Source organism: Anoplophora glabripennis, unplaced genomic scaffold (genome assembly GCF_000390285.2).
Source record: "Anoplophora glabripennis isolate ALB-LARVAE unplaced genomic scaffold, Agla_2.0 scaffold381, whole genome shotgun sequence".
NCBI classification, from domain to species: domain Eukaryota; kingdom Metazoa; phylum Arthropoda; class Insecta; order Coleoptera; family Cerambycidae; genus Anoplophora; species Anoplophora glabripennis.
This window is the reverse complement of record NW_019416476.1, coordinates 65234-82387: the sequence shown is the minus strand read 5'-3', so window position 1 is coordinate 82387 and position 17154 is coordinate 65234. Positions and strand designations below refer to the sequence as shown.

At 30.4% G+C, this 17154-nt stretch overlaps 1 protein-coding gene across 1 annotated transcript in view; it reads right to left on the bottom strand.

Annotated features, from left to right (window-relative positions):
* Positions 1-17154, bottom strand: part of LOC108909934 (midasin) — a 75635-nt gene that overhangs the window by 37366 nt on the left and 21115 nt on the right. The window contains exon 3 of the mRNA XM_023454654.1: positions 1706-1850. Coding sequence (XP_023310422.1) covers positions 1706-1850 — 145 coding nt within the window. The remainder of the gene's footprint in view (positions 1-1705; positions 1851-17154) is intronic.

Sequence of the window (17154 nt, the reverse complement as noted above, 5' to 3'; positions counted from 1 at the left end):
CTGTGTTGCTATTTGTTTATTTTATGGAGTGATAAATAGAGCTATTCTGTGTTTGGAAGCAAATGGAGGTCATTTTGAACATTTGAAATAAGTATTGTTTTAAATTGTTATCTTATTATCGTATTTAAAATAAAATATGTTACTTTAAAAAACATAGTAACTTGTTTTCGCAGCTGGCTATCATTTTTCAGAATAAAGCTGCGAAAAGTAGGGTGCATCTTTTTTGCTGTTTTTCTAGCAATATTTCTAATGAAACTATAGTCCCCTTAGATAGTAGAACGCAGAAAAAAATATCTTTCAGAATTGAAAAAAAAATATATAGTGTGCCATTTGAACAAAAACAGTTGACTATAGCAATTTTAACATATGTAACCATGGAGACGATCTAACAATATTATTTGATAGAGTTTGAGCGGCGATTTAAAAATATATAGGGATTGTTATAACTATTTGATAAAATAAAAGAGATACAAGGCAGCGAATATCAAACTGAATCACCCGGTATAGAATTTTCTCGGAAATCCATATGTTTAAAATATACAGTGTGTTTCACTTAAAAAATGTAATATTTGACGTGTCCCGTTTTTGCTCATCACCCTGTATGTATAAAATTAATTTTGTAATTTAGGTTTCTTGATTCTGTGTAACATTTATATAAACTTTTTTTCTACATTATGAATAACAAGGGAGTTATTTTACTTTCTCATCACCTGTACATATTTATAACAGTCGCGATCTGTGAATTTGATTGGATAGTTCTTTGTTAAAATTCCTCCAATAAAATGACATTTTTAAAGGATTTTAATATGTATGGAGTGTTTCACTAAAAGTTATGACAAAAAATGTCCACGTTCATCGTCGCCAGACAAACTGATATTTTATTCAATACTATACAATCGAAAATTACTAAATGGCTGGTTGACAACCAGCGCTAACAATGCATAACAGATAAATTTGCCCCTCTAATTATAAAATGTGTTTGAACTGGTTGACCCAGTTAATTGAAAATTTAATATTCAATCATGAATGCTCTGAATTTAACTGAATTTCATTCCTCTATTAAATCAATAAGTATCCAGAAGAATGTAATTTAAATATCCCTTGATTCGCGTTACTCTTAAAAACGAAACACTAAGAAAAAATAATTTATATGCATAGTTTTTATAATGCAAATAAGTATCTAGGAAGATTAAACTGTATATTTTATAAAAATCCCTTTTCTTATCAATCATTCGAACTGATAAGAGTAACAACGATACAACACTTATTTCTCCAGTATTATTCAAATTACATTCACTACAGGATGCTCGATGTTTTAAAATACTCTGAATGCCGCAAATTTCACGATATTGATTTTCATTCTGCCGTCAATGGAAGCCAATTAGTATTTCCTCAGTGGACGTCAAATCATACAAGGAACATATTATGTTACCTGATTTAAAACTTTTTTTTGAAACATTCATGATGAATTCCAAAATGCGTTGGATACTTTCTGAAACCAAATGATTATTTATCATCACTCCTAAAATCCATACATGAATCACAATAACTTCAAATATTTTGTTGGGTATACCCAAAATAAATAATTTTAACAAAAATCACTTTTAATTTAGAAATACTTCCTTGCTATACATTTATGTAGGTAGAAAATTGTCTTCTGTTTTATCTTAATCAAGAACTTAATTAACAAAACGATTATACTCACCATCCATTCCAAGATACGATTCCCATTGCATAAGTAATTCCACGCCGCCATCTGCTTTCCCGTTTATAAGCAATTCCTGAAGGGTCTCGAGCACCAGCCGTTGCGTTTCTTTGGCTATTTCATCCAAATGGCGGCTATAATCGGTCTGGAAATGCAATGAAAATCAAACCATTACTCTTTCTGGATACACAACCAAGAAGAATAAAAATAGAAACAATATTATATAAATAGGTAAATATAAAACAGACATTTGCAAATTATAAAATATTAAAAATGTATATCACGTATCCAAAGATGGAATAAACCACATATTCTATTTAGTTTCGGTATTTCAAGATGCTAGACCGAAATTGTGTCTACCACTTCTTCATGATTACTACCACTTCATGACTATTTGATAGATTTCAAAGAGAACACTTATATGACTTCATTAGATGAGAATCTTACGAAAATGGAGGATTGGAGTAAATAGGTAATAATGTAAATAGAAAATTATGTAAGTATTTTTTAACTCCATTTTCATTTAATCTTTACGAAGTAGTAAATATTAAGAAATAAAACCTGTTGTCTTTTTTAATATCTGTAGTAATTTTTCAATGTATCGGTAATATTCCAGTTCATTAGCTGGAAGTGATACATCATTATATTAAATATCGGTTTTATTTTTTTTATACATCAAAATATCATTTATGCTCATCTCAGTTTTTGTTAGTTAGAAAAGATGAAATTAAATTTTATTTTAACTACATATGTGTATATTCTTTAATAAAAATGAATATATTTCTAATATTGTCTTGAAAACTAATTACTATTATTAAGCAAATAAAGGAACTTGATCTATTACGATTTTTGTGAAAAAACCTCCAGTCTTCGCACTATAATAAAAAAACGACAATAAAGTAATAAATATTCCTACAGTACCTAAACAAACATCCAAAATATTTCAGTAATTTGCTTGATAAAAATATTGAACCGTCATCATCAATAATGTTTATTTATTTCACAAAATTTCCTTCGATAATTTCTTTTTGTTAATTTTCAAGATTTTCTATTTTGATAACACTGTTTCATAGAGTAAATTACAGATTATACTACTCCTTTCATCGGTATTTTAATTACAATTAATGGCTGCAACGAATTCATAACCCAATTAGACTCAGTTTTTAAAACTTACTAAATGTACTAAAAAAGAAATTAAAGGAGCCAGTAAAACACCCACCAACAATTTCGCTAAACCTTTGAGATTAAATCATTAAATTTAACGAACTACTTGCTTTTCAAATTAATTACAGTCTCGTAAATTCCAAATGAATGTATAAATTTTTTAATATTTAACTAAATGGTTTTTATCTTGCAGTCGCCTCATTCTAATTAAATAATTGTTTGTTTTGGGGGTATATCTTGGGGAATAAATCAACGTCAATCGACGTACAAGTTTCTGTCTTTGTTAACTGTGTTTCAATTTATTTCCACAGTTCTAAAAACGTTCTACTAATTTTTCAACTAAAACGTATTTACAATTTTGATTTATATCGCTACGTCAAATAACTTACCTATTCTATGGCCAACTACAAAAATTGGTCAAAAATACCAAAATCAGGTAAATCTAGACGGCCATAATTTCTTGTGTTTGTAGGAATATTACAAAATATTTTGTATGATGGAAAATGTAAATATATTATTTATTAAAAAGTAAACGATAAAATTTATATTTACCAAACTAGACAGATGTTTGCGATTATTAATTTGGTTGGATTAAATAATTTTTGATGCTTAATGCATTTTTAGAGAAGACACTTTGATTATAAAAAATGTCAAAGCTTATTTATTACAAAAAATCAAAATAATGTCAAAGGTAATTATTTCTTATTTAATTAAATAAAAGTAGAACTTAAACTTATCATTAACACTTATTTATTCCTCAATAGGATTACATATACATTGTTCTTGATGTCCGTGTTTTTGTGATGAACGGTCTTGAAATAAAAAAAAATCTANAGAGGTGATGTATTAATTTCTTTAGAAGAGTGCAGGAAAGAGTTGGTGAAATCTCATCGCTCTATACTTACTCACCATAATAAATATAAAATAAATTTGGATGGATTTGGATCTTATTGGAATGTTCAAGAAAAAAAAACGGCACCACACATAGGCGTATCCATAGAAAATTCCATGAAGATGTCGGATATACTGGAGGGAGGGAAAATTTGTATAAGCTTTTGTTCACCATAAGATTCCAGTGGCGAAAAACAACGATCAAATGAAACGTCATGACATCCGAGATTTTGGGTAATTTTTTTTTTGAGAAAAATGAAACAGTGATAAAGGACTCCCAAGGCCTGTATCAAAAGGACAACGTTTAGTTATAGTTCACGCTGAATAGAAAAATAGTTTTATTATGGAACGCGAAACTATTATTTAAGTCAAAAACTAAGTAATGATGAACTATGCAAATAAAAAAAATGGTTTTTATACAAGGTGTCCCGAAATTCATGCAACAAAATTTGGTCATAGATTCCTAAGACAAATTTAGGGGACCCGTATTTTTCCTTTTTGCCAACTGGCCCCCTCTTTCGGAGTTACAGCCCCTTGAAATCTGCCCCTAAGAAGTTTTTTTTATATCTCAATACCATGTTGTACGAGAATAACTAAATTTGGTCCACAGGGGTTTTATGACATGTGGAATCTCACAATGCTTGATTTTTTTAAATATTATTAAATAGCTAGAAAGCCATTGAATTTAGTAACTTTTTTGTCTCTTGATATTTGTTTCGTAAAACGCAATGTTTTTGAGGAAAATGGCGAATCATGATATGCATTCGATCACATTTTGACATTACGTTTTACGAAAGAAAGTAGAAAGAGACAAAAAGTTTCTAAATTGAATGGCGTTCTAGTGGACTGATAATTTTTAAGAAGTTTAAATATGCGACCAAATTTTTTTGGCTCCAAAGACAAGGGGGCCCACGAAAAATTGCCTTAAGGGGGTTCCCCGCAAAAAAACGTAGCACCATCAGATTCCACATGTCATAAAACCTCTGTGTACCAAATTTAGTGATTTTCATACAACAAGATTCTAAGATATAAAAAAAAAGACGATTCTTAGAGGCGGACTTCAGAGGGCTGTAACTCCGAAAGAGGGGGCCACTTGACAAAAATAAAAAATACGGGTCCCCTAAATTTGTCTTAAGAATCTGTGACCAAATTTTGTTGCATGTATTTCGGGATACTCTGTATTATTCTTTTACCAGAAATTTAATTTCGTTAGTGTCTATGTTAAATATTAGAAGGAATTGTACAGTAACAATACAGGTATTTAATTGAAAACAGCCCTCTAAAAAGACACCAATGGACCAATGCCAATGACCAATGTTCGTAACGCTTTAATTTAATTATTAATTTTAACATGTTATTCAGATTTTAGTAAGCGGTTTGAAACGTGCATATATAAAAATCACGCATATTTTTATCAATTTTGTCATTATAGTTTCTTCAAACACATAAGTAGGTAAGGTGAAACTTCAACAGATTTGAATTCTATTCGTAATTATTCGTAATATGTAATTAAAAAAAAAACAATATTATTGTTCAGTAAAATAGAAATAAAATTCGATAATTATAAAAGTATACTTATCAAAATAAAGTATGGAAATAGTTCACTTATTACTAATCACATATACTACAGTGAACAACATGCAACTGAGTTGCAAATTTTTGTAGGAAGGAATTCGAAATAGTATGTAACCTGCGACTAAGATCTGCCAATAAAATAATTATATTTATATAGACATAGAGCGACTTGACTCTAGCGTTGATGATACGTGAAAAAAAAACACAATTCCATCTTTTTTACTAATTGCGTGATTGCTACTATTTTAAACAATATGAGGCAAAATCTCGTAATTAGAAAGTGCTATGGTGTCATTTATTTACTACTGAGTATATACATAATTATATTTGTTAACTCAATTATTCTCCTTCTCTTCTTATATCTTTATTAAATTATTATACTCGTACGCAACATATAAAACGGTTATGACATATATATTTTACTAGTGCTCGTAATCGTAAAATCTTACAAAATTGTTCTTGTTTAACGTAAATAACTTATTCAGTTGACACAGTCGTTTTATGGACGTTTAGAAGAACAATTTAATTTAAATAATTTTAATAACGTTCATTTTGCCAAAAGGGCCGCCAACATTTTTCGTAAAAATTAATGTATTTTTAACGTTACGATAGACCGTTATTTTTCAAACCACAAAAGAACGGCTAACTTTCTAATGTAACACGAATTATTAAGGTCTCCTATCTTTGTCACTCATACTTTGGACTCTCTTCTTGATCTGTGATTAAAATTGACATGTTTCATGTTAATACATTCTGAACTATTAACAATTGAATGAAATAAAAAAAAACATTTGACTTATTGTATAGATCCGTTAGATTCATGTGAATGTATTTGTTGCACTTTAGACGCAGAAATAATAGTGGTTAGCCTATTTTTAACATCAAATACGCCTTTTTTATTAGACCTTTTCTAGGTGTAAAGTATTTCAGAGATTTTAAGTTTAAAAAACACGATTTCAAGTTCATTTTGGTAAATTTATTTTCAGATGATATTATGTGTATTTCAGATTAGTCAATTGTTAATCAAATTACAGAATGCGTAAGAATGACTTCAGAAATCTTCAGTTATGGAAGTGTCGCAGAAGTAGGTGCAAAAATTTAGATTTAATACACTATGGATAAATAAGACGATTTTTTCTTATAGACCATGGATCTTTCGTGATTTGTTTTTGACATACATAGCGACAATAATGATTTTTTAAATGCATGAATAAACATTTTCATAGACACTATATGCGTCCATCTATACAGGAACATATTATGTTACCTGATTTAAAACTTTTTTTTGAAACATTCATGATGAATTCCAAAATGCGTTGGATACTTTCTGAAACCAAATGATTATTTATCATCACTCCTAAAATCCATACATGAATCACAATAACTTCAAATATTTTGTTGGGTATACCCAAAATAAATAATTTTAACAAAAATCACTTTTAATTTAGAAATACTTCCTTGCTATACATTTATGTAGGTAGAAAATTGTCTTCTGTTTTATCTTAATCAAGAACTTAATTAACAAAACGATTATACTCACCATCCATTCCAAGATACGATTCCCATTGCATAAGTAATTCCACGCCGCCATCTGCTTTCCCGTTTATAAGCAATTCCTGAAGGGTCTCGAGCACCAGCCGTTGCGTTTCTTTGGCTATTTCATCCAAATGGCGGCTATAATCGGTCTGGAAATGCAATGAAAATCAAACCATTACTCTTTCTAGATACACAACCAAGAAGAATAAAAATAGAAACAATATTATATAAATAGGTAAATATAAAACAGACATTTGCAAATTATAAAATATTAAAAATGTATATCACGTATCCAAAGATGGAATAAACCACATATTCTATTTAGTTTCGGTATTTCAAGATGCTAGACCGAAATTGTGTCTACCACTTCTTCATGATTACTACCACTTCATGACTATTTGATAGATTTCAAAGAGAACACTTATATGACTTCATTAGATGAGAATCTTACGAAAATGGAGGATTGGAGTAAATAGGTAATAATGTAAATAGAAAATTATGTAAGTATTTTTTAACTCCATTTTCATTTAATCTTTACGAAGTAGTAAATATTAAGAAATAAAACCTGTTGTCTTTTTTAATATCTGTAGTAATTTTTCAATGTATCGGTAATATTCCAGTTCATTAGCTGGAAGTGATACATCATTATATTAAATATCGGTTTTATTTTTTTTATACATCAAAATATCATTTATGCTCATCTCAGTTTTTGTTAGTTAGAAAAGATGAAATTAAATTTTATTTTAACTACATATGTGTATATTCTTTAATAAAAATGAATATATTTCTAATATTGTCTTGAAAACTAATTACTATTATTAAGCAAATAAAGGAACTTGATCTATTACGATTTTTGTGAACAAAACCTCCAGTCTTCGCACTATAATAAAAAAACGCAATAAAGAAATAAATATTCCTATAGTACCTACCTAAGGAAACATCCAAAATATTTCAGTAATTTGCTTGATAAAAATATTGAACCATGAAAATAATGAATGCGTTTATTTATTTCACAAAATTTCCTTCGATAATTTCTTTTTGTTAATTTTCAAGATTTTCTATTTTGATAACACTGTTTCATAGAGTAAATTACAGATTATACTACTCCTTTCATCGGTATTTTAATTACAATTAATGGCTGCAACGAATTCATAACCCAATTAGACTCAGTTTTTAAAACTTACTAAATGTACTAAAAAAGAAATTAAAGGAGCCAGTAAAACACCCACCAACAATTTCGCTAAACCTTTGAGATTAAATCATTAAATTTAACGAACTACTTGCTTTTCAAATTAATTACAGTCTCGTAAATTCCAAATGAATGTATAAATTTGTTAATATTTAACTAAATGGTTTTTATCTTGCAGTCGCCTCATTCTAATTAAATAATTGTTTGTTTTAAGGGTATATCTTTGGGAATAAATCAACGTCAATCGACGTACAAGTTTCTGTCTTTGTTAACTGTGTTTCAATTTATTTCCACAGTTCTAAAAACGTTCTACTAATTTTTCAACTAAAACGTATTTACAATTTTGATTTATATCGCTACGTCAAATAACTTACCTATTCTATGGCCAACTACAAAAATTGGTCAAAAATACCAAAATCAGGTAAATCTAGACGGCCATAATTTCTTGTGTTTGTAGGAATATTACAAAATATTTTGTATGATGGAAAATGTAAATATATTATTTATTAAAAAGTAAACGATAAAATTTATATTTACCAAACTAGACAGATGTTTGCGATTATTAATTTGGTTGGATTAAATAATTTTTGATGCTTAATGCATTTTTAGAGAAGACACTTTGATTATAAAAAATGTCAAAGCTTATTTATTACAAAAAATCAAAATAATGTCAAAGGTAATTATTTCTTATTTAATTAAATAAAAGTAGAACTTAAACTTATCATTAACACTTATTTATTCCTCAATAGGATTACATATACATTGTTCTTGATGTCCGTGTTTTTGTGATGAACGGTCTTGAAATAAAAAAAAATCTAATAAATGGAGATATGAAACGAAGTTTTCAATGGTGAAAGAACACCATTTTGAATAATAAATAATTTACAAAATGAATGATATACGAAAAGGCATCGGATTTTATTGGTGACAATTAATATGTGTTTGCATTTTAAGCGATTATCAACAACCTAAGGTATTTACTGTTGGCTAAAGAGGTTATACTTAGTCACATTTATTATGATGGGAAATTATTAGAATAAAAGGTGAAATGAATGTAACGAGTTTTGCAATGTTAATTGTAAGTAATTTCGGAGTGAATAGTATTAACTATTAGGAAATCTTTTTATGTTATCTTTTTAACTCACTCGAATCGTTAAAAAATTGCAGTATCATCCGCAAAACTCGTGACATCCTGCACTTCTAGTTGAAATTATGCATTTAGAGAAATATTAAACAATATTGGCTCCATAATGGTTTCCTGCGGAACGCCATATTTTGCAGTTTTATACTCACTATATTGTCAACTATAAGTATTTTAGAGAGAGGAAGGGTAATATTCAAAATTTAAATAATCAGCCTGTAACTATAGTCAACACTTTGAAAGATAAATATGTATGGACATATGGCATTACTTTATGGACGCATATTTCTTTAGTAGTTTTTTTCAAAAATACCTTCGGTACAAATATTCATTTAACTCATTTCATAGAACAAAATTTATAAATATAATTGGAATCAATTACTTGTCAGTGTTACACAATAGATTTAAAAGCAACGAAAAGTGTCAAGTTGCAAATTGAATGCATTTTGAACTGACTAACTCTTGCACTATGTCGATCTCGCTCACTCTCTATAAACTGAGGAACTGATTCAGTCATTCTTCCCGATTCTTCTACCGGTTGTTTAAATCTAATGCACTTAGCATTTGGTAAAGAATATTTAAACCCCGGAAACTTGGTGAATCGGGGCCAGTCCAGGGCCAGTTTGGAGCCACTTTGAGAGCCAGGGGCCAATTCGCCATTTTTGTCCTCCACATGAAAAGCAATCCGTCAGAGGTGCTAGTATGTATTTTGTACAATAAAATGTAAAAGTTAATTAATTTGTCTCTCTGTTTTTAAGTGTGTTTTTACTTTCCAAATGGTTTTCCTTAATTATCTTTAAATCAGATAACAAAAATGTAAAAATTTTGTCCAAGAGTAAACATCAACTGTATGATAAGAATAATGTGCAAACGGTTTCTTTCTGAAAAGCAGTGTCGCCGATACAGGTAATTGGAGGGGTACAATCGAAAAAAAATATGTTAAAAGACAAAATTTATTACATTTCTTAAAGGTTCTGTAAACTCTATAGCATACTACTCAAAAAAGGTATACTTGTTGAAATTCGCTAGTATGTACCATTTTCGAGAAAAATGAAGATGCATAGAAGCAAATGGGGGAAATTTCAGCATCTACTGTAGTATTTCGAGCTAATTTATTTAATAGTGCAGCTGTTTGGTTCTGTATGTCTTCGAGTCTGTTTCCTAATATTTTTCTGTTCTTATCACTTTTTTAAGCATTCATGTCCATCAACAATTCAGTTCATTCAACAATTATTGTTTATTTTAGTAATGGTAGTGTAGTGGTTCTGTTTATTTTGATTTACTTTTTTAAATGTTAGTTATTAGCTTGTTGTAACAAGCTGAAACTTAAAATAAATTTTATTATTTTTTTAGTTAATAAAATGTTTTACAATTTAACTGTTTCATGTGTTACGTAAGAAATTAAGATTAGTCTTAAATGCAAATACTGTTGCTATAGCTAAATGTCTTCAGCTCATTCAATGGCAAAGTCCTATTTCAATATAATATTTTATGAATGTACTTGTGCCGCCTTATGTAAGCAACAAAAATGCAACTTCATTTTTCTCGAAAATGGTACATGCTACCGAATTTCGATAAGTATATATTTTTTTTGTAGTATCCTCTAGAGCAGGGGTCGGCAAGTAACTTTAGGTGGGGTCCGGATACTTTTAAAAAATTTTAACGAGGTCCAGAAAAAAAGTTAATATTTCTTACAAACTTTCACTTGAACTCAAATTTAATCTGCTTACTAACCATTAAGAACTCAAAACACACACAATTGTAAAATACTAGAAAAAATGATAAGGTTGGCACTAAAACGTAAAAAAAACATTTTTTAAATAATTTATTTGAGTAATTTATACTTTCAAAAAATTTTTGGCGGTCCAGTATTTTATCTTTCGCGGTCCGGACCTGGACCGCGGTCTGCCAGTTGCCGACCCTTGCTCTAGAGTTTACAGAACCGTTTAGAAATGTAACAAATTTTGACTTTTAACATATTTTTTTTCGATTGTACCTCGCGGCATGTTACAAAAACAAATTTATTTGCTAATTAAATATAAAAATGTAATTGTAACATGCCGCCACAGAATTATTTTCGTCAGAAATCGGAATAATAATTTTGTCAGATTTCGCTCATATGGTATCGTCCATTGGAAAAATTTTGTTATGCATAAGTCAGTGGTACATACTGATTTATCAAATCAGCATATTATAACTGTTAATAATATGGATGATTATCTTCTGAAAAATAGTTATCTTATCCGATTTCTGACGAATACAATTCGGACGTAAACGCATCCAAAGGACGACAGGTCGATCAAGTCGAAATGCTTAATGCTGGTTTTGTCATCAATAGCTTTGGCAACATTTGATGTTACATGAGTTATGACATCTTTCGTCGAAGTGCCATCTCGAAAACCATAATGTTTGTAACATAAAAGTTAATATTTATGATTCTCTTTTCTAATATGTTTTCAAAGATTTTAACATTATTTAACACTATTGATGTAGTGTTAGTTATGTTCGTTTTATTATGTCTGTTTCACTACTCTTTCTTGATCTTAAATTTTGTTGTACATCTAGTTTTTCCAATTCATCATACGTAAATATATCTCCATTTACTATTAAAATATTAATTTCTACAGCCACACCGTAATTGTCCTTCCTTGTTTTCTTAAAATCTATAATTTTCTTTTCTTGAGTAATATTTATCCCTATTCCATAAAATTTTCGGGTATTTACCAGAATATATTTCTTTATATGGCAATTAATTAGCTCAATACGAAAGGGTATTATTTTTCTATATGATCTTGCAATTCTATTTGCCACTTTATGTTTAAAGTGAAACATTAGAATATAATTCACAATAATAATTAATGTTTGCACTAAAACTATTCATAAGTCTACATTATTCGACGCGCCAATTTCAGTAGCTACCATTTGCTTTTACATTAACAATTATCGCCCCAAAGAACAATTAATCACTCGGTGTTGGCCCGAATCAAATTCAATTATACGCCATAATCCAATAACCTACATTAACCAGATTACATGTGTATACGATTAGGTTCTATCGCTGACCGGGATTGTGAAAATTTCAGGTAAAAGAGAGAACGAAATATCCGGAGCCTAATATATCAGTTAATAGGTTTGAAATATTATTTTAGTTAAAACTACTCGTTACCAAGTATCTTCTTTTTGATAAACATATTCTATTATTAGTTTTGGTATTTTTTATTCTATTCGAAGGTATTAATTTGTTTATATATAATTTTGTTCTATTAATAACACAGCCACAAAAAAGTTCTGTAGCAGAGACACGAGTGCATAGATTTCGTGTATTTTCTGACGCTGAATCCGATTCCTTATCCCAAAAACCGATTTACTAGGTTATATTTAGTAAAACGTAAAACATCCTCTAAAATAGTGTGAAATAGTGAGGATAAGGTAAAGCTTTATATTGAAATGAACAATTTGTAAATACTTTGAGAAAACATTTTAAAATATTTTGAGCATGGGAAAGAAATATATGCAAATTAAATCACACCCACCCCTGCAAGGGGGTTAATTCTACACCTAAGATCAAATAACGACTATTCCTGCAAAACAATGTGAATTGTGTATTTTGTACTACCAAATATACAGGGTGTTAGTAAATAAGTGCGACAAATTTCAGGGGGTGATTCTACATGAGAAAATAATGGCAGTTTGCTTATAAACGTATGTCTGCAAATGATTCTTTTTCCGAGATACGGGGTGTCAAAGTTTTTCTTAAAAACTGACGATTTAATTTATTGCTCTGAAACCGGTCGAGATGTGCAAATGAAATTTGGTGGGTTTTAAGAGGTAGTTATTGGGCATTTTTGACACGCAATTAAGAATTTTATCTTCATCATTGGCGCGTGTACGGGTAATAATCTCAATTTTTTAAAGAAAAAAATGGTACACCACTGAGATATTACAAATTAAAATTGAATTTTGAATTCCTCGTTCAATTTGTGACAAAAAATCTCTCTTGCCTATTTTTCGTATGGGGTGCCGTTTTGATGCAAAAAAATAAAACATCTTAACGCGTATTTTTTATTTCTTTAATACATTATCAAGAACTATCTAATACAATAACATTAAACCAGAACAATAACAGAAAATAACACTAATAAAATTTTGAAAAGGCGCAAAGCTACAACAAATGTTCAAAATGACCTCCCTCAGACGTGACACAAGATTCAACTCTTCGCCTCATTGATTGTCGTATTCGCGCAAATATTCCTGGTATATTTCTTATTGTCTCACAGCCGACTATAATTCGATTCCTCAGGTCATCAACATTTTCAACGGGAGTGGAATAAACTAATGACTTAAGAAAACCCCAAATGCAAAAATCAAGAGGATTTAAATCCGGCGATCGAGCAGGCCAATGTTCCGTACCTCCCCTACCTATCCAACGATTTGGATATACTGTGTCTAAGTGATTACGTACATTAATGCTAAAATGGGCTGGTGCACCATCATGCATGTACCATAGGTGTTGTCTCAGCTGTAGAGGAATTTCTTCAAGAAGAACAGGTAACTCTTCCTGTAGGAAATTAAGATAAGATTCGCCTGTTAGTCGTTGTGGGAGGAAATATGGACCGATTAAATGATCATCAATTACCCCAAGCCATACATTTACGGAAAACTGATGCTGAAAATGAGCTTCAAAGATTCCATGGGGGTTTTCCTCAGCCCATAAGTGATTGTTATGGAAATTTCGTATACACTGTCGTCCAAAAGTAGCCTCGTCAGTAAACAAAACGGCATTTAAAAAATTAGGAATTTGAGCGATTTGATGATTAATCCATTGGCAAAAAAATAGGCGCGGAAAAAAGTCTCTAGGTAGTAGAGCTTGCACACGTTCAATATGAAACGGATACAATTGCTGTTCTTTAAGAATTTTAAATACAGTGAAGTTGCTTACATTCAATATGTTGGCAATTTTTCGAGTACTTGTTTCAGGTGACTCCGCAATTAACTCGAGAACTGCTTCTTCTAGTTGCACAGTTCGTACTTCTCGAGGGCGCCCACAGTCAACCGTTTGTTTCTTAAATGAACCATTTTCGCGCAAACGTTGATGAAGACGAGCAAATATTGTGTGATGAGGTACCCTACGTCCTGGATACAACTCAGCATACAATCGTCGAGCTTGCCGACCATTTCCATTACTTCGACCATAGACAAAATGCATGTCTGACAATTCCGCATTTGTAAAATTTTCCATTCTTTTCGATAAAAGAAAAATTAATTACTTATTAACACTAATGTTATAGCAAACTAAAAGCTTAATAAATTAATAATGACGAAACGCTAATTTGACATTTCTTAAAAATATTCGTATTTAACAGACAAATGTTGACAGTAGCCTACTAGGTAATGTATTAAAGAAATAAAAAATACGCGTTAAGATGTTTTATTTTTTTGCATCAAAACGGCGCCCCATACGAAGAAAAGGCAAGAGAGATTTTTTGTCACAAATTGAACGAGGAATTCAAAAATGATTTTTAATTTGTAATATCTCAGTGGCGTACCATTTTTTTCTTTAAAAAAATTGAGATTATTACCCGTACGCGCGCCAATGATGAACATAAAATTCTTAATTGCGTGTCAAAAAATGCGCAATAACTACCTCTTAAAACCCACCAAATTTCATTTGCACATCTCGACCGGTTTCAGAGCAATAAATTAAATCGTCAGTTTTTAAGAAAAACTTTGACACCCCGTATCTCGGAAAACGAATCATTTGCGGACATACGTTTATAAGCAAACTGCCATTATTTTCTCATGTAGAATCACCCCCTGAAATTTGTCGCACTTATTTACTAACACCCTGTATAAATAAATGTAGGTTGCTAGACAACACACCCCAAAAAATATAACTTATCCCTCAAGGGGTTGGAAACCGCCTACAGACCTGGGCCCCACTTACCCTTTAAGTCACACATTTTTCTATTCAATATTTTTGCCTTAATTTTGATACCGTGGGTTTTTGGGGTCGCTGATTACGAATCTGAAGTACGAATCCGAAAATGCCTGAAAAAAAAAAGATGGCGGATATCTATAATTATAGCGAAGTAGTTTGTCATCCTTACAAGTGCCAGTTATTAGAATTTAGTTGAAGCAGTTTGCTGCTTGAATGATCAAGATTATATTTTTAGCTTTTTAGTTTCCCAAAATAGAGTAAAGAGAGCTACATTAAGTATGTTTTCGTGGAGATAACCAAATACCTTTCCAATACTTAATGCTCTGCTACTAAATACTTTCTACCAATTCTCTGTTAATATTCTTTATTTAAAAACATAAATCACGCTTAAAGCGTAAAAATACAAACTGATGTTTTTACAGTTGACATTTCTCAAAACTATTCATTTTTTTTCTCGTTAGTAATTTGATTATAAATTAATATTACAAATTCAAATAATAGTATATTATTCAACGAGCGTATAATGATGGGTATTATCCACGAGGTGAAGTTTACGGCCACGAGCCGCAGGCGAGTGGCCTAAATCACCGAGTGGATAATAGCCATTATACGGGAGTAGAATACTATACTTTATCCACGACTACTAAATATTTTTGTTGAAGTTTTTTTTGAAATGTTTCCAAAAACATGGTATGTTAAGAAACAGATATACGACACGCACAAACGAAGTCGCTGATGGCTCAGTGTAGATGCTCTTTTCCTTCCAACCGCGGGTCCCGGATTCGAATCTGGTCTAGGAAAATTCACTTTTCTAATTTTTTTTTTATATGTACAGCACTGAATTGAAAATATTTAGTGGTTTACACGATAAAATTTAAAAAACCGATTGTTTGTAGCAGAACAATATAATATTATAGCTAAATCAAGGAAGCATCTGACAGTAGTGATTAATGACTCATTAATCACTGCCGTGATTAATGGGTATTAATAAGGTCGAGCAAACAGACGTATAATGGGTACATTATACAATAGTCGTGGATAAAGTATTTTTTTAAACTAGTCTCGCTCGAGTTAGTCTTTGAAATTTAAAACACCGAATATATTTTGTTGCTAACTTCTTACAGTAGCAGTGAATAGTTTCTATTTTATTTCTACCACCAGCTAGAGAAAAGTAATTACTATATTTCGTATTACACGGGTGTATATTACGTTTAACTTTAAAAACAACTTAGTTTTTAGTACACAGTATTATAACATTAACTTCCTAATTTAATTTTTCAAATTGAATTTGTCGTGCAAAACGCTTGAGTAGGACCTCTTAAAATATGATATTACTATCCAGCTATAAAATTTACTAGTGGCAGAAATTTAAAAATTAATGATAATTCTGGTATGCAAGAATCTCTAAACTTTTTGTGCACAAGCAAAAATCTCGCATGTTTATAGTTGTTTGGCGTATTTTTGTATTTTCTCAAGATGTTGAGCTCAAGAATATTTCTACTCAGCATGATCAAATTTATAGTGTTTTGTATTCTACATTGAATAAATAAAACTTGTTTATGCGTCTAATGCAAGATACACATGGGCAAAGATACATTGACTTTGAGGCACTCTATCGGTAAATATACTGCATATTATACAATAGAGAACCTCTGCATACTATAAAGCCAGAAATAAAGAAATATCTCTGAGCATATTTCCAAAAATTAATATGATAGGTATAATATGATATAATAATATATAATTTTTTACAAATGCAGTGTGATTAAGCCATAATGTCATTAATCTTAACCACGTAATCGGAAGGGCTAATAAAGACTGAAAATCAAAAAATAAAAATTACACGACCTTTTAAAAAATAAGCAAATTACCCCTTAACTCTCGTTAATTTGACGCCCTACTTCGCGACACTCGCCGGCGGATTATCGAGCGTTCGAAGGTTGAAGCGAAACAGCGGATTTCCCCAGTCGTCTAGAATTTTGCAATCGGTTTCAAAATCAAAGTGCAGCGGATCC